This window comes from Syngnathus typhle, linkage group LG4 (assembly GCF_033458585.1).
Source record: "Syngnathus typhle isolate RoL2023-S1 ecotype Sweden linkage group LG4, RoL_Styp_1.0, whole genome shotgun sequence".
Lineage (NCBI taxonomy): Eukaryota > Metazoa > Chordata > Actinopteri > Syngnathiformes > Syngnathidae > Syngnathus > Syngnathus typhle.
This window is the reverse complement of record NC_083741.1, coordinates 20,561,230-20,582,495: the sequence shown is the minus strand read 5'-3', so window position 1 is coordinate 20,582,495 and position 21,266 is coordinate 20,561,230. Positions and strand designations below refer to the sequence as shown.

The 21,266-nt window shown below is 41.2% G+C and overlaps 2 protein-coding genes across 3 annotated transcripts; both read right to left on the bottom strand.

Moving 5' to 3' along the window:
• Window positions 1-4,435: 4,435 nt before the first annotated feature.
• On the bottom strand, window positions 4,436-10,450 carry LOC133152342 (prepronociceptin-like). 2 transcript variants are annotated; one of them, XM_061275876.1, is made up of 4 exons: window positions 10,326-10,450; window positions 9,774-9,979; window positions 6,453-6,584; window positions 4,436-5,850 (listed from the first exon to the last, which is right to left on the bottom strand). In XM_061275876.1, the coding sequence occupies exons 3-4, from the start codon at window positions 6,576-6,578 to the stop codon at window positions 5,338-5,340; spliced, it is 639 nt and encodes a 212-aa protein (XP_061131860.1). In that variant the 5' UTR covers window positions 6,579-6,584; window positions 9,774-9,979; window positions 10,326-10,450; the 3' UTR covers window positions 4,436-5,337. The 2 variants fall into 2 exon arrangements, with proteins under 2 accessions (XP_061131860.1, XP_061131859.1); XM_061275875.1 differs by having other exon boundaries at window positions 6,453-9,979.
• Window positions 10,451-10,531: 81 nt separating this feature from the next.
• On the bottom strand, window positions 10,532-20,721 carry LOC133152308 (semaphorin-7A-like). The gene is made up of 14 exons (XM_061275825.1): window positions 20,559-20,721; window positions 20,039-20,169; window positions 19,670-19,729; window positions 19,510-19,608; window positions 19,337-19,445; window positions 19,154-19,261; window positions 17,959-18,101; window positions 17,668-17,846; window positions 17,503-17,605; window positions 17,248-17,434; window positions 15,873-15,988; window positions 15,650-15,801; window positions 15,038-15,114; window positions 10,532-13,933 (listed from the first exon to the last, which is right to left on the bottom strand). Exons 1-14 carry the CDS (start codon window positions 20,671-20,673, stop codon window positions 13,602-13,604), a joined length of 1,911 nt encoding a protein of 636 aa, XP_061131809.1. The 5' UTR covers window positions 20,674-20,721; the 3' UTR covers window positions 10,532-13,601.
• Between the last annotated feature and the right edge of the window lie 545 nt (window positions 20,722-21,266).

The following is a 21,266-nucleotide window of genomic DNA, read 5'->3' as shown; positions in this document are numbered from 1 at the left end:
CGGTGGTTGAGAGTGATGGTCAGAGTCGGCGTGCAAAGGTGGGGTTGGTTCAGCAACAGGAAGGATGTGACGGCGATTCCTCCTGTAGATACCTCCGTTGGATTCAACGATGTAGGAGCGCGGCTCTTTGCAAGCCTGAACCACTTTCCCGAGGCGGTCATATCCCTCTGCAGTCTGTAACCGGACAATTTGTCCTCTCACAAGTGGCACCAGAGGGCGACTTGTTGCATCATAGTACTGCTTTTGAACAAGTCTTCTCCTTTGAAGCTGAGTAGCCACTTGTCCTGCACCCTTTATTGCAGGCACAAGCAGAGTGTTGTTGACAGGAAAGGTAGAACGCGTCTGGCGAGACATGAGACGCTGTGCAGGTGATCCAAGCGTGCTGTCTCGAGGAATGTTCCTGAGGTTGAGCAGGTTGAGAAAAACATCCGTTCCATCTCGGTGTGACTTTTCCATGAGCTGTTTGGCACTGCGGACGGCACGCTCGGCTAATCCATTCGACTGCGGGTATCCGGGACTGCTGGTAACGTGCGTAATGTCCCACTGTTTGGAAAAGTCGCGGAATCGTTGGCTAGTGTATTGTCTGCCATTATCAGAAATCAGTGTATGGGGTGCTCCATGAACAGAAAAATGTCTCTTTAGCTTTTTTATCACTGTAGCTGAAGACAAATCACGAAGCAGATCAATTTCGAACCATCCCGAGTAAGAGTCAACAAGGACTGAATACTGTTGACCATGCCATTCAAAAATGTCCGTTGCGACCGTAGACCATGGCAGGGTAGGGACAGGATGAGCTTTCAGCGGTTCCTTTTGCTGGTGTGGTCGTGTGCTATTGCATACAGCACAAGACAGTAGTACTTTTGTGATGTCCGTGTTCATGTTGGGCCAAAACACTGTACTTCTGGCTCTACATTTAGTTGATTCAAGGCCTGGGTGACCTCTATGCATAATTTGGATGTACTCTTGTTGCAGTGAGATTGGTATGACAGGTCTGTGTCCTTTAACAACAATACCTTCTTCCACTACCAACTCGTCTCTGTATGGAAAGTATGGGCGGACAGAGAGCGGTGCCTGACGTTCTTTGTTAGGCCATCCATTCTGGATCACATTGCTAAGAGTTTGAAGCACTTGGTCACTGGCAGTGTGTGTTCTCAGCTCTTCAAGCCTGGCTGTCGAGATAAAACTGACTGACATGACTTCAAACGAGCTGTGAGCACTAGATAATTCAGAAACTTTACCGTTTGGGGCTCTTGACAGGGTGTCGGAAAGGTACATTTGCTTGCCCTTTTTATAAACCAAGGTGATGTCAAAAGCTTGTAGACGAAGTAGCATCCTCTGCAGACGAGCTGGAGCTGTGAGGATCGGCTTCTTCAGTATAGTGACCAGAGGTTGGTGGTCTGTTTCAATGACAGTGTGCTTGCCATAGATGTAGTCCTTAAACTTAGTGCATGCAAAAACAACAGCAAGGAGTTCTTTTTCAATTTGCGCATAACGGGTTTCTGTATCTGACAATGTGCGAGATGCATACGCAATTGGCTTTCCATCTTGTAAACATGCTGCACCCAACCCATAACGGGATGCATCACATGTTAGCATCACAGGTTTCCCTACATCAAAATAAGAAAGGACAGGTGAGCTGGATAGACATGACTTCAATTCCTCAAATGCCTGTTGGTGTTGGGGGAGCCAGCACCATGCAGCGTCTTTGTGAGTGAGCTGCCTGAGTGGTGCTGCAATGTCGCTGAGATTTGGGATAAACTTCCCCAAGTAGTTCACCATGCCCAGGAATCGTTGCACAGCTAGGGCATCTTGCGGGACCGGCATCTCCGTGATGGCTTCTGTTTTCGTTGGATCGGCTTTCAGACCTTCTTTTGTGAATATGTGACCAACATAGCAGACTTGGTCGAGCCGAAACTTGCACTTTTGAGAGTTGAGTCTAAGTTTGATCTCTTGTGCACGATCCAATATTTTCTTCAGATTAGCATCATGTTCTGCAGCATCGCGACCTCCCACAATGATGTCATCGACTATGACAGCACATGGGTAACCGGCAAACAGTTGTTCCATTGAGCTTTGGAAAACTTCACTTGCTGAGTTGATGCCAAATGGCATGCGGAGAAATCGGTAGCGCCCAAAAGGTGTGCTGAATGTTGTCAACATGGATGACTTTTGATCTAGCTTTATTTGCCAAAAGGAGTTCTTGGCATCAAGCACCGAAAACAGGGTGGCACCTGACATTTTGCTGGCTACGTCTTCCACACTACGCATCGGATAGTGGGGTCTCTTTAAAGCATTGTTCAAGTCTTTTGGGTTGATGCACAGTCGTATCTCTTCTTTGTCTTTCTTGTGTGCTGCTACCATCGATGAAACCCAGTCCGTGGGCTCAGAGACGGGGCAGATGACTCCTTTGCTTGTCATGTTATCAAGTTCAGCTTTAACGCGGGCCTGCATCGCCAAGGGGACACGGTGCGCTGGACGCACGACTGGCCGTACAGCTGGATCTACTACCATGGAGTAGGTGATTGGCAGTTCTCCTAATTCATCGCTGAACACATCTTTGTATTTCTCTTTGATATTTTTGACAAAGTCTGTAATAGTCTCCGTGCCGACCTGGTGGACGTGAGGGCTGAATGTGACAAGTCCGAGACGCATACATGCACGAAATCCCAAAAGTGGAATAACATCACGCTCCACGAGGAAGAAGGGTAGCGTGTGTTGCTGTTCATCCAAGTAGCATGACAGTGAGACAAGACCTGCAGTTTCGATCTTGCTGCCGCCATAAGCCACTAGATTTGTAGACTTGCCACAGGGAATAATGTTCCCCTCAGAGAGTTGTACAAACATGTCCTTAGCCATTACATTACATTTCGCTCCGGTGTCAATCTTCATTTCGATGGGTTTCCCGTGCACATGCAGAGTGACAAAGCCTTCATCTCTATTTTTCATATGTGCATTGATAGTGTCCACAGAAATTCCATCTACATAGTATGTATCATCATCAGCGGTGTATTCTTTCTCTTGCTCGACCTTCACGTGATACACTGGTCTTCTAGTGGAGCTTTTCTTTGTGAAACTCTTTCTTTCTGTGTTGTGATACGCTGGCTTTGACTTGCAGCAATCCTTGAAATGATTCATCTTTCCACATTTGTGACATTTCAAGCCAAACGCTGGACATCTATCCCTTTGCGCTGGGTGGCTGCCTCCACAATGATCACAAGTAGTGATGTTCTTTGAATCATATTGATTTGCTTTCTTATTTCTTGACCTGTACAGTCCTCTATTGGAGCTTTGTTGTAGCGCATCCACAGGGTTTACTTGCAGAGTTAATGCTTTTGTGTTTTCCTCGGTCATTTCATAAATACGGCAGATAGAAATTGCCTTAGCGAGGGTCAAGTCACTATCGCGTAGCAGAGCCTTTCTTATACTGTCGTTGTTGATGCCACACACGATTCTATCACAAATCAATTCGTCCGTGAGCTCTGCAAAGTGGCAACTCTTTGCTTTTATCTTCAAATCACTGATGAAAGATTCAATAGTCTCACCTTGCTTCTGATTTCGAGTGTGAAACTTGTGCCTTTCCATCGTCTTGTTGTGTTGTGGATTGCACATTTCTCGAAATTTTCGCTTGAGACACGTGGGGTCTTCCCGAGACTCGGCCGGGACCATAACGGCTCCATTTTCTCCTGGCGCTCTAACTTCCGCAGCGTATACAAATGAACGCTCCCGTTCAATGGCTTCTGCTCCTGCAAGGTTGAGGAGGATGTACGCTTTTGTCTTGGCAGGTTTATCCGCGTGTGCAGCCTCGATAAAAATGTCATATTCACTTTCAAAAATACGCCAATTCTCGGCAACGTCTCCTTCAAAAACAAGAGGGTCTGGCCTGCGAAATCCTTCCGCCATAGTCAGCCTTCACTTAATTCCCCTCGCACTTCGGAGCACGGCGAAGAAAAAAAACACCACTCAATACACAGAGGGCAGGTCCGAGACGTCTTCTGACACCATGTCGTTATGTGCGTCGAAGCAAGCACCATACGTTCAGAGGACAGCAGTTTAATAAACTCACACGAGGATTCAGAGAACCAAATCTATCACTTGGTTGCGTTACATCCGGGGAGCGAGAGCAGCTTCTTCGTCTCAGCTACGGTAGCCGTGCGGGACATTCTTTTAGCACAATACACAATCATGCAATTATCTACAGTGTTACCAGAAAATGCGTTACGATTCTCACCTCGTGCTAAAAAAAGATATGGCGTCATTTTTTTTTTTAAGTATTATTTCAGTACTGTACATTTGTTTGTGTTTATCTAATTCTTATACATACAGAAAAATTGTAATTGTAATAGAATTTAAAAAAGAACAATTCTTTTGGTGAACAAATCAGCCCAGGACAAGTGAATCATTTGCTGCATGATGACCCATAGAAGAAATAATCAAGTATTTTTATTTATGGAAAGGTTTTTAAATTTCTGCTATTTACAATCACCAACAAACCAAAACAAAGACAGTTACAAACATCATTTGTTAGGACTATACATAAGGTGTAATTCTCCATGTAAATGCATTGTATGTAAATTGAGTTGAATGCCCCACTGTCTAACGCTGAGGTGAATTTTTAAAATTTAGTTGTGTTTTTTTAGCAAGGAAAGGGTGATGGAGTTTTCTTTTGTACCACCAGATGGTAGCAGAGTAAAACAATTCAGCTCAAAGACGTCAAAACGTCCTCAAAATGTCAGGTTATCATGCAAATCCATTTTCCTTGTTAAAAAAAAAAAATCAATGCAAGTCCCACATTATAATTTCATTAGACCATCATGGTTTTGTGGATTTGTATATCAAGTAGCTTTCTTAAAATATCCCTAAACCCTAAACCTCATAGTCTGTCAAAAATATCATTATGTAAATAAAACAGTAACTACATGATTGTATTCAGTTTTAGAATAGCGACCTAGTGCATTGTATTGAATAAATAACTCGAAGTTAGGGGCTTTCTGAAAAGTTGACCTCTTAGAGAGAAGTTATGAACTATCCATGTGTATTATTGTACCTTACAAGCTGGGGTGTAAAAAAAAAAAAAAAAAAGTTTTGATTTGACGACTAATCGTTACAAAATCGTTACATCCTTGAATCGTATTATGTCATTTCTTTCTGCATGGAGATGCACACCCCCATTTACAAGTGTTTCAACAAGAGGAAGCGAAATACAGTATATACGTGAAAGCATCCTACACATAAGCACGGTAATATTAGATATGCGTCACTTGACAGTAGATGTAAATAGACGGTCCACATACAGGCACTAACTGGGAATCGGGCATGGAGGTGCGTCGGCTGCCCGATCTACACCTCATTGTGCCGGCTCAGCTCCTCCGAGACGCTGTTGTACTCTGTACCTCGAGTGCTCATGCCCAGATACTCTTTGAGGAACTCTCCGAAGCGTTTCTGGTTGTTCCACTTGCGCGCCGACTTGCGGATCCCGATGAAGCCGCCGTAACGCTTCTGGTAGGACCTGGCCGGCGCCATCAGCTTCCTGTAACCATGGCGACCCTTCACAAAGCCGCCGAATCTCTTGGAGGCGCTCAGACCAACGTCGCTGTCAGAGTCCTCGTACTCTTCGTCCAAGGACAGGGAACCCGCGTCCCTTTTGAGCAGCCGGGTCATGTGATCGAATCTTTGTAAGGGTAGCTCTTCTTCCCCTTCTTCATTCCTCTGGTTTTCTTCCTCCTCAGCAGGGAGGAAGGCATCCACTTCCTCCTGGGATCTTTTGGGCATAGACAACAACGACAAGGATCCACGGCAGGTGTCCCAGGAAGATGCTGGGGAAGCCGAGCCCTCACACTCAAACAGACAATCCTGACAGGGGAAAAAAAAAAAAGATGAAATGCTTTTACTTGGATTTATTGATCATGAATTATTATTATTGCGTAAGTTGTACAATGTGATGTCAAGGTAATGTTCTTGTTTGAGTGATATGTGTCTTATGACCAAAAAAAGGGGTCCCACAAGGGTCTATCCTTGGCCCATATTTATTTATTTTCTTGTGTTTGACTGAGATAAAAATGTACAACTGTATCGCAATCATACTGAGCAATATTTGGGTACATAACACGACTCAATAGAAATCATTATTACAAACACATTGTTCCGTGAATATGTCCCTCGTAATTAAGCGTTAGCTGAGCTGAATGGTGCTGTCACTAGGCAATAAATCATCATTTGTGCCTTTTCTTCATGCCCTCAAATGTCTTGTCGAGAGAATGCGCACATTCATCCCCCGGAATCAATTAGCCACAACAAATTAGTAAAACTCAAATGCCAAAAGGCTAATTTGTTGAGTCACAGAGATGAAGAAGTGGAAGGTTTTGCTTCTTATCAGTAAATGAAAATTGAGTCTGTCAGGAAAAGCTTAACCAATAGTGCGTGTCTGTGTGTGTCTGTGTGTAACGTGTGCTCACCATAGTGTTGAAGGTGAGTCGTTTGGGCAGGATGAGGCTGCAGGACAGGCAGTCATCCTGACAGTCGGCATGTACGCCATCAAAACAAAACAACAGCAGCATCAGGAGCGCCACCAGCATCTTCATGATGGTCTGCAACAAATATTTAGATGTGACCATTTTTAATCGCATCTCGATTATTTTCATTTTAAAATGGCGACCTAATGAAGCACACAAAACAAAACACATCGTTAGGAATCGAAAGAGACATGACCTGCTTTTTCATCTTTTAATGGATCTCCACAAAGCTAACTTTGGAAATATTCGAGTATTCATCATCGAGTGTTGTTCTGAATGGTACTTACTCGACGAACAGAATATTTTTGTGAGGATCGGGTTTTAAAAGAAAGATATGTGTTGAACAATAGACTTGATTAGATGCAGACATCTTGAATGGTTTACGCCCCACGAAAAAAACCCACAAGTGGCGCTGATGACAAAATGACGAAAAAGTCAAGCTTCTTGCACGTCATTATAACATTAATAACGATTGTGTCTTCACTGAGATGCTAGAATGTGATTTTGAAGGGGAAATAAAACCCCAAAAAGTTTTTTACGACCTCATTTTTAGGAGCATAAGTAACATTTGCACTCATTTAATGAACTCTTTTTAAATACAAAGTAATACTTATCTGGTTTCAGGAGAAATAATTGTTCAGGTAGTGCTACTCGTTCAATAACGGCTAACTGTAATCTAACTTTTCATTTTCGTGAACCCATTTTTTAATTTTTTTTTTAAATTCCCATTGCAAATAAGCAACTATGTTGACTGAATTAAGCCAAGATACCCCGTCGACTGTCAAATCCTTCCGGGAGCTCCCTGAAAGCAATTAATTTGTTTTTAATGAACCGATTAACTGCTGAGTAAACCAGCTAATTAAACCCATTAGAGTCTGTGCTGGTGGAAATCTGGTACGATTACCAACAACGTTGCGGAAAAACATCCAATCCACAGAAAGGGCAGTTGAATTTGAAATTTAAAATGTGGGGCGAGTCAAGTGTGAAAAAGAGGAAAATATCGGACAGTGTCTGGAAATGCTCTTAGGTTGATTTTTTTTTCTCAATTATTACTTTTCTCCTGTCGAGAACATGACCATGAAAATAAATGACTTCCAGCTACCTAAAGCCGGATTATTCATGGGCGAATGACCGCACTGCATATTATTATGACCAAACTCAAACTTTATGATAGTTTTCATCTCATCGTGTTTCTATTGTGGTCGTAATTGAACACTCATTTGCATGCTGGGTGCAGAATATATTTGGATTATAATCCAAATTAACATAAAAAATGTTTTTCACTTTTCTGCTGTGTAATGTAAATATTGCACACAACCAATTTCCTCCAAATTAATTTTATTTCTATATTGACTCATGTCTTTATCGATCAGACAAAAAGCTTCTAAGAGTTCATTATCTGCTTTGTCTAAATAAATATCCACATAAAAACAAAAATCAAACCTTCACCTTCACTTTATCTGTCAGGCCTACTCCAAACACACTCTTTTTTTTGAACTATTGATAACTGATTGGCCAATCAGCTTGATTGAAATCCTAATTGACTCCCAATTGTGCTCATCCATTTTGTGTCTGGGTGGTTTCCATCACAAAAACACTTAAAAAAAGGAAAAATGGCAAAGATCTCTCCAAAATATATTTTCCTTTTGACTTTTTCTATAAGTACGATTCAAAACTATTTGGATTCTTACTCTGGCAGCGTTATTACAAGCAGACACGGTAAGCTAAATCCAATTCCGCCGTTCAATGCGTCTAATCACCTCGGGTCGATTAATGACGGTGGACATGGGGGTCATATCAGACGCTTTCCTATCGATTTTCTTTGTTCGCATCTCCAAGGTGAGATGTTGTTAACGGCTTCACTTAATTTCTATTTAGACGGACTTGTGGAAGAAAAAAAACAAGAGGCGACACCTGATTGGCGGACGGCGAGCATTCAAAGCGTCGCTGCTCAATACCCCGCTCGACTGAAGAGGTGATTAACACGAAATACACAACAGAGACAACTAAAGTCCACGCACACACAAATACACACCACACACAAATGAGACAGTCAAAAGAAGGAAGAAAGTCATTAGGAGAAAAGATACAATAACAACATGGAGGAAAAAGGAGTCACACTAAACAAAATAAAAAAAAACCTGAATGTAAAAAGCAGTTAGTAACCTATGTTAATCATATTAATATAAAAAACAACTTAAATGTGAGCTCTTCTTCTCTTTGTGGGAAACCCAAAGAAAAAGCAAAGCAGGCCTTAATCCTGACATCTCGCCAGCCGTGACCTCAAGGCTTCTCTTTTGTGAGCCAGTAGAAGAAAACGAGACCCACTAGTAGGATAAACGCAGAAGCCCCCCGCTGCCCCTTACACAAAGGGAAACGCAGGGATCCCGTCGTTTCTCGGGACATTGGCTCTTTGGATTAAAATTGTACGGCAACATTCATAATCCCGGCGTGTGACCCATGACCCCACATATTATTATTATTATATCTCCTTCCATCTTACCTATGGAGTCTTTTTAGTTTTTGATTTTTGTGTGATCTATTTCACACAGAGACTCTGCCAAATTATAACAACTAGAAAATTCCTGTGGAAATTGCTGATTGCAGAAATGTGCATTTGTTTGAACTATTTGACGTTGGAATGTTTGGAATTGGTCAAGTGGGGGGGAAAAAAATAATAATTTCGGGTTTTTATTTAGAAAATATGGTGAATCGAAACAAAAATGTAAGGAAAAGGCGTTGGAATTAGCATTATGGTGAATCTTCTCATCTACGACACACTTGGCACACATTTTAGTTGAGTTCAGCTAAAACCGCGAGGTCACGCACTCTTGGCAGTGTCTTCGCCCTTTCACCTGAGAGCATAAAAGCAAAAAATCCGGGCAGAGGGGGTTCGACCTTCATTCGGAACCTCACAGAAAACCTCTCCACGCCCGTGTCTCGGAATTCCCGGCATCCATTTTAATAGCTCAATGAAAAGCTGCAGTCTTCTGGTAGTTATTAGCATTAGCGAGAATTACACTTAACTTTTCTGACTTTCTATATATTTTAAATTATTAACAAAAATGACTGGATGTATTTTAGTACGGGTATCTTTTACTCACCTTGTCGGCAGCACATACACAACAGCCCACCTCTAATAACACAGTGAGACCTTAATGGTGACCTTAATTGTTTCAATATATAAATTCAATCTGATATGCTGTTAAAAAAAATCATTTTGGGAATAAATTTGACCCTCTGTCCTCCCCCGTGCACTCCTACCCGTGTTGGGGTGACAATCCTCAGGGTCCTTCAGGTGCAGGCTGGTAGAAGTTAAGTTCCTCGGTTAGCGACGGCGTTTGCGGCTACGTAGAAGGTACGGGCAAGCGCTCTTATAAGGGATAAGTCCCCCCACCTTCCTCCTCATCGCCATCACTTGCCACCAATCACCCTCCTCTACCGGTTCACTCTCTCACCTCCTCCAAACTCTTCATGGAGGGAAGGAAGGAGAAGAAAGACACATGATTGCAGTGTTAGAAAAATCCATAGAATAGTTACTGCAGTTTTTAATGCTGCTTCACTTTTGTGTTGCATTTCTCATAACAAACTCATTTATTTTGGATAAATTTGCTTTTGACGTAAATAATCTGCATTTTTCTTGAGTAGCTTGACAATAAAATATATTAATATTGTTGTGAGTGAAGACGGGCTAAAATGAGTCTACGCTGATTACTGTCATTTATCGTTTAGCTATCAGCCATTTCCCCTTTGGGATATCTTAACGAGTATTTAATTAATGACGTGGAATCATTTATGAGAGGCCGATCTACTCACCGGATCAGAGACAAGCACCAGGCGGCAATCCACTTGGATGTTTCTCGTCTGGTTTCTTCGTCCAAACTCTTTGTCATGGATTCAAAGATGGAGTTTGCTACACAATGCCAAGTAATTGCTCCTTTCATATTATGGGTTTGATCTTTTGTATTTTTATTTGAGATGTTTTGCTAATTCTGTAAAATAATCTAGTAAAAAATAAGCAGTTGAATTTTTGACTGATAAACATCTTTTTATTCAAATATATGGAACAGATGAAAATCAACTATGACATTTGTGTTTGGAAAATATATTTTTTCTAAATAAACAATACACAGATTACATTGACAAAAACTTGATACGATTGAATTTATGGCCCCTGAACTGTGAGGCTTAAATGCTAACTAAGGATGTTCGATACAAGTTTTTCCCGGACCGATACCAATACGATACCATATGCCGATACCACTAGTCCTTTTGATACATAAAATTTCCCTCAAAGAAAAATTGACAGAGAATTTTAAAGAAAAACCTCTATATTCTAATATAGTAATTTCTTTAAAATTGCATGATATCAATGTCAATTTTCTGTTCTTGTAATTTCCATTTCCTGATTACAAAATGGCCGCCGTCGCGAGTACCTTCAAATAAACCTGGTGTTGTCACCGTTACCTGGTATCTGTACACTAACTATATACAAATTTATGCATAGCAACAATATTTGTTAACAATAAATCTCCAAAACTCACATTAAAATATATTGCAGCACAGTTCTAAAAACACTTGGCCACTGTTCTAAAATGCTCACTATTATATTTCAAGATTTATTCCAAGACGCATCCTGACAAAAGCGTAATTGCCTGTCGTCATTTCTTCCCGTTAAAACGGTGACACTAATGAAGCGCTGCCAACAGCAAAGGCGAAGAAGAGGAAGCAGGATGAGGAAGGCGAGGACTGTCACTCCCAACAAAATGGCGGAGGAGTGACAGCATCGTGTCATCCTCGCTAAATAGCAAATTTGCTATTTTCTGCTCCAATAACCAAACAATTCACTAGTCAGATCAAAATAGGTGCGGTCAATCGGTATCGCTTCATTTTTACTTCCACACTCTCGATCATTTTAAGCCTACTTTTTTTTTTTTTTTTTACCTGAAAACGGTTTATATCTAAGATACTTTGATTTGTTTTGCTTATTTTCCATGTTAACCAAAGCTTATTTTCGGGATGTCGCGGAGGTCACGATGATGGCTAGGAGGAGGGGCCATGGTTGTAGATTGGGCAGACAGAGAAATAGATAAGCGCTCTTATCTTCTCCACGCCAGACGCAGAGGCCCCCGTCCAATCCTGAGCCGCTTGGAACAATGCATCGACTTATCCGCCCGAAGACCTCCAATAGTGGAGGAGGGAAGACAAAAGGTGCAAATGAAGAGGAACGTGCTGACGTAAAAGTACTCGGATGACGTTTTCCCTTCAAATGACGCGTTTGTTGACATGCCTCAACACAGCACAGCACGAATGGGCCTCATAGGATAAAATGGACATCCTTTCCAGTTGCGGAAAAACTCGGAACATTCGGTATTATGCAAAATGTAAAACGAGTTAATTGGTGGTATGTTTTAAGTTGGTTGAGCTAGATGTCAACTTAATTTTTTTTTTTTTTTTGTCTTTTTCCCTCATTTTTATTAATTAAGATTGGCTTGCGAGAATAAATGGGAAAAAAATATTCACAAATCAGTGCTTTTTTTTTAAATAAAAAAAAAAAAAAACATTATTTTTTTCAAGCCTTCATGTCACTATGGCAACCTGTCGGCCACAAAAAGTCTCCTTAAAAAAAAAAGTCCAAAAAAATAAATGTTTTTTTCAATGGCTTTTTCTCCCCATAAAAGATTTTTTTATGGCTTTCCTCCCATATGTTTATATAAAATAATAATATAATAAAATAAATTCTAAGAGATAAGAAAGATTTTTGAAAAAATTTGCTTTGGACCTTCTTTTTTCACAGAAAAAAACTTGTGCGACACTGCCAATGAAAGAGCTCCAATTGTTTTTTGGTTACGTTGAGCGTGGAGCCAAGGAAGCTCTTTCAGGGTGATTGATGGGCCCTCGAAGGCCGCATCGCGACGTCCTGATTGAATAAACAATATCCCTCCATCGGTGACGACCGTATAATTCAACAGAATACCCACAATCCCCAGCGGGGTCAGGAAGTCACACGACTTTCCGTAAAGAACCAAATGCAAATTGCACCGAACGCTAACAACATGAAGCACAAATTCCGCTTAGCTAAAAATCAGTCTTGTTGGAGGACCTTACAACTGCTCCAAAGATGGAAGCTGCTGGTCCTACCCCACCAATCAAGCAGCTAACGAGATGGGGCTACGATGAGCTCACGGCTATAAAACCTCTAAAACCATTCAGCTAATCGAGGTCTGGCGTAATGGTCGTGGTCAGAGGCCTCCCTGCCCATCAAGGCCCAACCCCTCCACCCCCAATCCCAATTAAAACGTCCATAAACAACTATGGAAGTAGACATCTGTACAAGGCGTGACCCCCGTATGACCTTGGCAAAGTTGAAATAGACCTTTGAAATTGCTGTACAGTGCAAAAACACTACAATAGTGCAAAACTGCAATTGTTATTCACTATGGAAAAAAACTCAAATTAAAAATTTGATGATGGAGGCCCACACACTCAAACACACACATGCTCTGGATTTACTGATTAGTGGTCCGGAACAATTACTGCTATCGTGTCATCTTAACTAGAGGCAGATAAAGGGGCAGAGATCGGACCACCCTTTTTTTATGCCCCCACCCTCTACTCTTATCATTCCGATCAGCACGCAAACAAGAGTCGTTTCCAAGTGTGTCCAGCAGAGGGCAGCATTGTCCCAGAGACGGTGTTACTGTATTGACATTTGCTTTTCCTCACATAACTAACTAGCCAAGCTTGTTGCTCGGTAACTCTAGATCATGTTTGACCTGATTAATTGTAAAAGGAAGTTGGTAAAGGGCCATGTCAGACAAGTAGTTACAAGTTGAATGTCCTCAATGCTAGAGGAAGTTATGACACGCATCTCAGGACAACATCATGTGCAAGCAGTATGTTGCAACAAGTGTGGTGCAAATCTGGTACCTTTTTTCTTCTGGACATTTCTAAGACATTTATTGTAAAGTTAAAGATAAAACGTAGAAAAGGGAAGTGATGCAAAAACTTTCCAGGAAATACTGTACATTTTGTAACCTGGCATAATAATAAATAGCACAAAGATAAAATTGCAATTGTTGTCCAATTTTTTTACGTTATTATTTGGATGAGAGCAGTCAGAGAACAGAGCCAAAACAGGAGACCGATGGAGGGTCTCGCTGACGTGGCACTGCCCTTGACGGCGTAGCGGACCAGCACACGGCTGAAGCCCCTTTCCTCCGACACGCACGTGTACGTGCCCTCCCGCTTGTTGTCGATTAAGAGAAGGCACCCGTGCGAGCTCCAGGGGCAGGGCGTGGCTCCCCCGCCTTCGTGATGCCAGCTGTACTGGGCGTGGCGAGACCCCACGGGGCAACGGAGGAAGTATTGGTACCCGTGAGGATGCGTGATTGGCATCACGGGCATGCTTGAGCGATCAATCACTGTAAACAACATTTCCGACTTATTGCGAAATATGTGGAGATGGCACAAAAAGTCTCAACCGCCTCATTTTGTCTTGTTGCTGGTCCGGGCAGGACAGCACTCATTAGCAAAGATGCTAATTGTTCAGAGAAGTGTTAAACAGTGTCAAATCACACAATCTTTATGAGTCCGCAACAAAAGTATGCTAATGCTACGTTCCGTTCATATTCATCCAACGGAACTGTTTATACTACGATAATTTCTTTAGCTTGTGAATGAGATTCAGAAAACTATCCCCACGGGGGCAATTACGAATGTTTTCTTAAAGCAAACATTTGTTAGTAATTATTAGTACATACCGTAATTTTCAGACTATAAGTCGTGTTTTTCTTCATAGTTTGGGTGGGGGGGCGACTTATACTCAGGAGCGACTTATATACATATGTTTTTTTTCGCTTTTTTGGGCATTTTATGGCTGGTGCGACTTATACTCCGGTGCGACTTATAGTCCGAAAATTACGGTACAAGTTAATTGTACGGATTTGTTAACATTTAACTAATACAGCGCTATTTTTTGATAACACTTGAGCTAAACTTATGTCATTTTTGCCCATGGTTTTATCACTAAAGAAATGCTGAAAATGCTATTTGTTAGCATTTAGCACGTATATTAGTTAGCCTGTCTTTGTCACTTATTAAATATATTGTAACAGTTCTTTAGCATCTATATGTACATTGTGACTTTTTTAGCTTGTGACTATAATTTCTCAATTTCGAAATGTATGCTAAAGGTTGCCTTCTTAAGGTTGTAGCTTCTTATCTGTCACTCAACAAACGTGTTTTTCGGTTCTCATATGTGGCTGACAAACAAAGATAATATGGGGTTTTTATATCAACATGCTGACTGTTGTTTTGGATAAAACACGTGCACGTACGCAGACATAGCAGAAGCTCATGTCATGCAAGTCCCATGACCGGTATTGACACTGCTGCTTTGCCAGTTTCATGGGCGTATTCATATTTGTAACTCAGACGTTACACATTTCTAAGAAGCTACAAATGTGGAACATTCTATTTATATTGACTTCTTTTGTGTTTTGTGCTATTTTTATTATTGTACAAACCTTTGCTGACGTGAGGATGAAGCGAAGACCTGCACAAGTCATAATTTCCTGAATTCACATCCTGAACCACGTTGCCGCTGTTAAACAAAACATACATGTGTTAATAAGACTCACTTACAAATTCATAATACAGATTTTACATTATAGAATTCTGGAATACTTGTGGGGGTTGGTCATGAAACTTCCAATGTTACAACTTGAAACTATTACCAAATATTGAAACTGTAATCAACATGAGTCAAGACTGACTATGAACAAATTCAAATCAGTCACTCTGAGTCATTTTATCAAATAAAAAAAAGTCAAGTCGTCACTTTACGATGATGAACGAGTCATGTCATCGCTTGTGCTTTTCCACTACGTCGTCCTCATTTGATGGATTTTACAAATGTTAGTTTTATTCCATCTCCCGCTGGATATTTTTCTTTCTCGTATAAGAAATGTCAAACTCTCTAGACAACCGGTGCTAACCGGTAAAGTGAGATATGAATCTACTCAACTGCAGCTATTCCAGTTATGTGTTTCCTGGAGAAGTGTGATCATTTTTTAACCACTGTTGTCACACTCTGATGAGGATCTGAGTCAGTGTATATGTAAATAGGTGTGTCAGACCTAGTTGCGGTCGTGGCGATGCATCCGGTGCTGTCCCAGCCGCAGTACGGGTCTCGTGCTAACACGCACTCCTCGCACGTGTTTCCATAGTGGCCGCAGTCTGCCACGTCCATCTGGACGATCTGACGACCAGAGCTGACGTAGAGTTTTTTCTGCGGAAAGCTTAACGTGAGATTGAAATGCGTTTGGCCAGCGGAGTGGATGTTGTCTTTCATCGACTCACAGAGGAAGCATGGAGGGTGATGCTGTCGATATGAGCTCTTTGGGAAAATGGTCTGTATTCTGCCATGATGAAAGCCGTGCCATTGTTCTCCACCAACTTGTCCACTCCTCCGTCATCTGGTGGAAAATAAACAGCAAGTCAGAGACCACCAAAAAAATCCCCTTTTATTTTTGGGTGTTGTCATAGATCAACAAAGGTCTTTCTTCAGGCATCTTAGAAGTCCACAATATATTTCCTCCAATTCTTTTCCAGACAATAATTCTATTCAGGCTTCTGATTGGCTAAAAAGAGACTTAAACTCTGATACTTCTCCATTCAGTGATAAAGAAGTATTTGTCAGGCTAAAATAGAATTACAGAAGTAAGTCTGTGCCCGACTTTCTTCAGGAAGTCAGCATGAATTCACTTCCTACTGGCTGATGAATAACCAATGCTGTTTCTATATTTACCGTGTTATATTAAAGCAACCAGTTTGGGGTGGAGATGGACTTTTAGTTATGTGGCATCAGCTTCTGTGGTTTGTGACTGAGCAAGTGAGTGTTGCTCAAATTTTTACAGGAAGCTTGAGTCACCACAATCCCATCCTACATCACACTGACTCTGCCTTGTTTGGGCAACAACAAGTCGCATTGTTGCATATAACAACAAGACTCTGTCCCCTCAGCCCACAGGTGTCAAACACAAGGCCCGGGGGCCAGACACGGCCCACCACATCATTTTATATGGCCCGCAAAGACAAATTGTGCATCAAATTCGTGTGTCATTACTTGAATTGCAAATTGTCTTCACTTTTAATAATATACACTACCGTTCAAAAGTTTGGAGTCACAAAATTGTTTGGGTGACCCCAAACTTTTGAACGGTAGTGTAAATATTATTGTAATAAAATATTATGAATTAAATATTATAAATTATATCTTATATTTGTATAAGATTATATATAATCTATGAATATAAGTATACATATGTATTATAAGATTTTTTACACAGAAGATTATATATATATAATCTATAAATAATTATCTAAATAAATATATACACTACCGTCACCCAAACAATTTTGTGACCCCAAACTTTTGAACGGTAGTGTATATATTGTTTTTAAATATTTGACCAGTTTTTACTGATTTGAAAACGAGTTATTTGTCAGTTTATTTTGTAGCTTTTACTTTGATACTCAAATTGGGCCTCCGAAAGAAGCTATGACTACAATGCAGCCCACGAAAAAAAAGAATTTGACACCCCTGCCTTAGGTCTTTTTTTTCGTGCAAAAAGAACATGCAGTGGATTATTTTGCAGTGTCAAACAAAGACCTAGTGAGATCCGTTCCCGGCAAGCCAGAGTTGTCAGATCAGTTTCGGTAGCCCGATACTCACTTCGAGTCAAAAAGAGAAGCGAGTGTTCCTTTGCGGGATCAGCGTCTGTGAGAATGTGAGTGTAGACGTGGTGACTTATGAGAAGTGGGCCTGAGTTCTTCACAGGCTTCACCCACTGCTCCATCTCAGAGTTCATCTGGGTCATCTTCAAGATGTCCATAGAGAGATGTGTGCTGTCTGAAACACACTGAAAAGAAAAATATCGTTAGTTGAATCCTCGAAAGTCTCAATTGACTTATTTAAAAGTGTTCGTACCTTTCTGGACCGGCCCCTCTGATGATCTGAGCCTTTAAACGGCGAGTTGGTGAAGACGTCCTGGATGTCCTGCATAGCGTAAACGCATACGGCGCTCATGTTCCTGCAACGAAGACACCGCTTTGAAAACTTACACTATATTAATAATTGTGTTTCAAATCGTACCATTCGTTCCTGAAGAGCGCATAAACACGGGTGTCCTGCCATTGCTCCGCGTGCACGGCGGCAATATCCACCATCTCGAAAAAATGTTTTTTGCTCGTTGGGTCACCGCAGGAGAGTCTGGCGCTCATCTGGGAGGTCCACGTGAACTGCAGGTTGTTTTTGGGGCCGCCCATGTCCGCCTGGCGAGATGCAAAATAACCGTCTTAGGGTTTCTTGTGATTTTGCGTTTTTTTTTTTTTCAAATTTGTCCAGTTGGGTCACTTTCACGCCACGATTGGATTCATCACTCACCAAGCAAAACTGGGAGATGTACGGAAGCCATGTGCTGCTCCATATATTCAAATCTTTATTCCTCTCCTTGTAGAAGGCGTAAAGTTTGTCCTGCAATGGCTCGTCCTTGCGTTTGCTCATGACCAACCCCAGGTAATGCTGCTCTGCAGGCAGAACAACAGCTAAGCTCATTTAACAACACAAATATTATAATTAGGTCATTTTATTTCAAATGTCACATTTGCCTTGCCGGCGGTGAGAGGCGCACCTGTTTGTTGTACAAGTAAATTTAAGATAATCCCATTTTGCAGGGGTGTCAAACTCTGGCGTGTGGGCCAAATTTGGCCCGCGGTGCAATTATATTCGGCCCGCAAATTGTGCATCGACTTTATGTGTCAATGCAAAATATTAGGGGTGTAAATCGCGGGTTTTGTCACGATACGATATCATATCGATACAAAGCCTCACGATACGATATTTGCCGATATCTTAAAGCCTGCTGCGATTCATTCACGATACATCGCGATATAGTGCTCTACGATCGATTATTATTATTTTTTTAAATAAAAAAATATAGAACAATATCCTGATTTATAACAATTCCTACGCAAAATCAACAAGGTACTGCAAACTCTTTATTTAGGAAATTACAAGAGTATTGTAGCATACAAAGTGCTTATTTTAACACTGAACTTTGATGTGGTGTTTTTTTCTTTAAATGTGCGGCGAGATTTGTGCTCCCTGAATATTTGATCACCGCATGGCAGGATTTACAAACTGCACGTGTCTTGTCCGTTGAGTCATCTTTTCTTTGGAATCCAAAGTGCTTCCAAAGAATGACTTGAAGCCTAAAGAGCAGCCAATTTCCTCGTCTTTTTGGACACTAGCCATAGCACCAGCCCAGGAGCCGCGTACTAGTTGTCGCCTCCCCTTTCACGTGCCTGCTCTGCTCACAACACAACAACGCCGCGAGCACTGCTCCCGGAAAGAGGAAGCAAGCAACAATGAACTGGATTTCAAAATAAAGTCGCGTCTAATGTCCAAGGTCAAACACGGCGATATAAATCGATGTTTACGTTTAGCATCGATGCCAATAAATTGTCGAGCATTATATCGATTAATCGATGTGTATCGATGAATCGTTACACCCCTACAAAATATCTTCACTTTTCAAAATAGTGACGTTATCAGCAATTTTTCGGACTATTCACGTTACCTTTATCGTGGTTAGCCGGTCGAACTCTGTTCTTTCCAAACTTATGGACGCCCACGTACTCCTGCGATCCGGAATACGTGACGTACAGTGAGGAACCTTCTGCAGATTCTGGAATTAAATGAAAAAATTGTGCTTGGCGTCGAGATTTTTTTGTCTACAACAATGCATTAGGTCGAAACGCACCAACGAAAGCAGAATGTTCGGCATCCTTCAAGAGAAAACCTCTGATGCTCTTTCGGATACTTTTCAGGTCATCGGCTGGTGTGCAGACGGGCCGATCTTCTGATGGCTTCTACAAAGCGACACGGGAGGTCAGTAACAAGACACCAGCGTCTCGTTCATTTCCTGTGTCTCACCGTATCGCAGCAAAGTGTCTCCGCTCCGTCCGTCCCGCACTGAAACACTCGGCTGGCGTCCTCCCTCTCATGGGCCAACACCACCTCGTAGTTGCAACCCTGGAGGACATTTTAGGAAGTGAGGACCAAGCAATCAGAGAGCTGCGTTTGGGTGTCTCACGTTTGCCGACGCTCCATTTTCAATGCACTCGGCCCACAGCAAATTCCGTTCCATGGGAGCCTGCAATGGAAAGATGATTTTATTGAATTTGTCAAATTAAGCCTTAACATGCCGTGACAAATCATCAGTTGTGATGTGAGAAATTATCCACTTAATTGGTTTAAAAAAATGATCATTTAATGATGACAACTAACGAGACTTCCCAGCGACGGAATTATTTAAAATGTCATTTTGTCAACTGAACTGAATTGTTCAATCTTCAATTTTTAACAGATTGACAAAGCCAATTTGAGAGACGACCTGAAGTTATTTAGCTATATTTAGTCACACTTTAATTAGTTAAGCATTTGTACAGGTCTTGTTGGTTACCTTAGGAGGAGACTGGAAGTTGAGAGAGATCAGATGTCTTTTTCCTACAGCCATGATCTTGTTATTATCTCTTTCTGGAAGTAGAAGTGTACGGACTCCCTCTGATAATGTCACACTTTTAAGGGTGAGCTCTGCCAGAGGAAAATTCAATACACAAAATGTAAATTAAATGAGGTCAAAGTCAAATTTGCGGCATGCGCTTTGAATCCGACCACAGAGACCTGCATGCTTATTAAATTACTTTCCACTACTTCCCAAACTACATCTCCATCTTACAAAACTACATTTATTTATTTATGTTATTTTTTAGTTTAATTAAGAAATATAACTAATTATACTCACTTCAGAAGTTCTGGTATAGAAGATGGATGGGTAACTATAAATTTTTGCTACTTCTAAAACATGTGGAGTTTAAAAATAAGTGCTTTTTTGTTCCCTCAGTTGCCAAAAGTTATGTCTTATCTCGTTTCCATTTCAACTGTCGTCGCCTTCCTGCTTTGATAACGTAGAGGTCGCTTACCTTCCTGTGTGAATATCATCCTCGGTAAAAGCGTCGGGTCCAGTGAGCTGACATTCGCGAGGAGCCATAAAATATAGAAATATTGAAAATACAGCTCCGATCGATCGTTTGACATCGTTCTGCGTGAGTGCCAAGCGCGTATGCACTTGAAAAAGTCCGAACACTGCCAAGACTTGCCCATTGCAGTTTAGGAGAATTTCATTGGCTGACGCAATGGCTCTAATTAACCAATCACATGGTGGCTGCTGAGGCGCCTTTTTTATTTATTTTATTTATTTTATTTATTTTATTTATTTTATTTATTTTATTTTATTTTTTTACCTATTTGATGCATTTGATATATTTTTAAGATAACATTCGAAGAATTGGTAAATATTTATCAACAATGTTATTTTATGGAATAATTGTTTGTAATCTACAAAAACCTGGCCCTTCCGTTCACTTTGTTTTAAATACAACAGAAGTCCCTTGATGAAGAATATTTGCCCACCCCTGGTACGGTACAGTACTTTATATTCCCAGCAGGGGGCACTGTAGGACGATCTAAAACGGTATTCTCGGCCGCTTTCAGGTTGTCCAACAACATTCAATATTTGAAAAATAAGATGAAAGTGCATATGCATTGAGCAGGCTTGTGCACTAATAAAATATTCCAGGCCAATTTTCCAAAAACAGAGCGAGAGCGAGAGAGAGCCAGAGAGAGAGCCA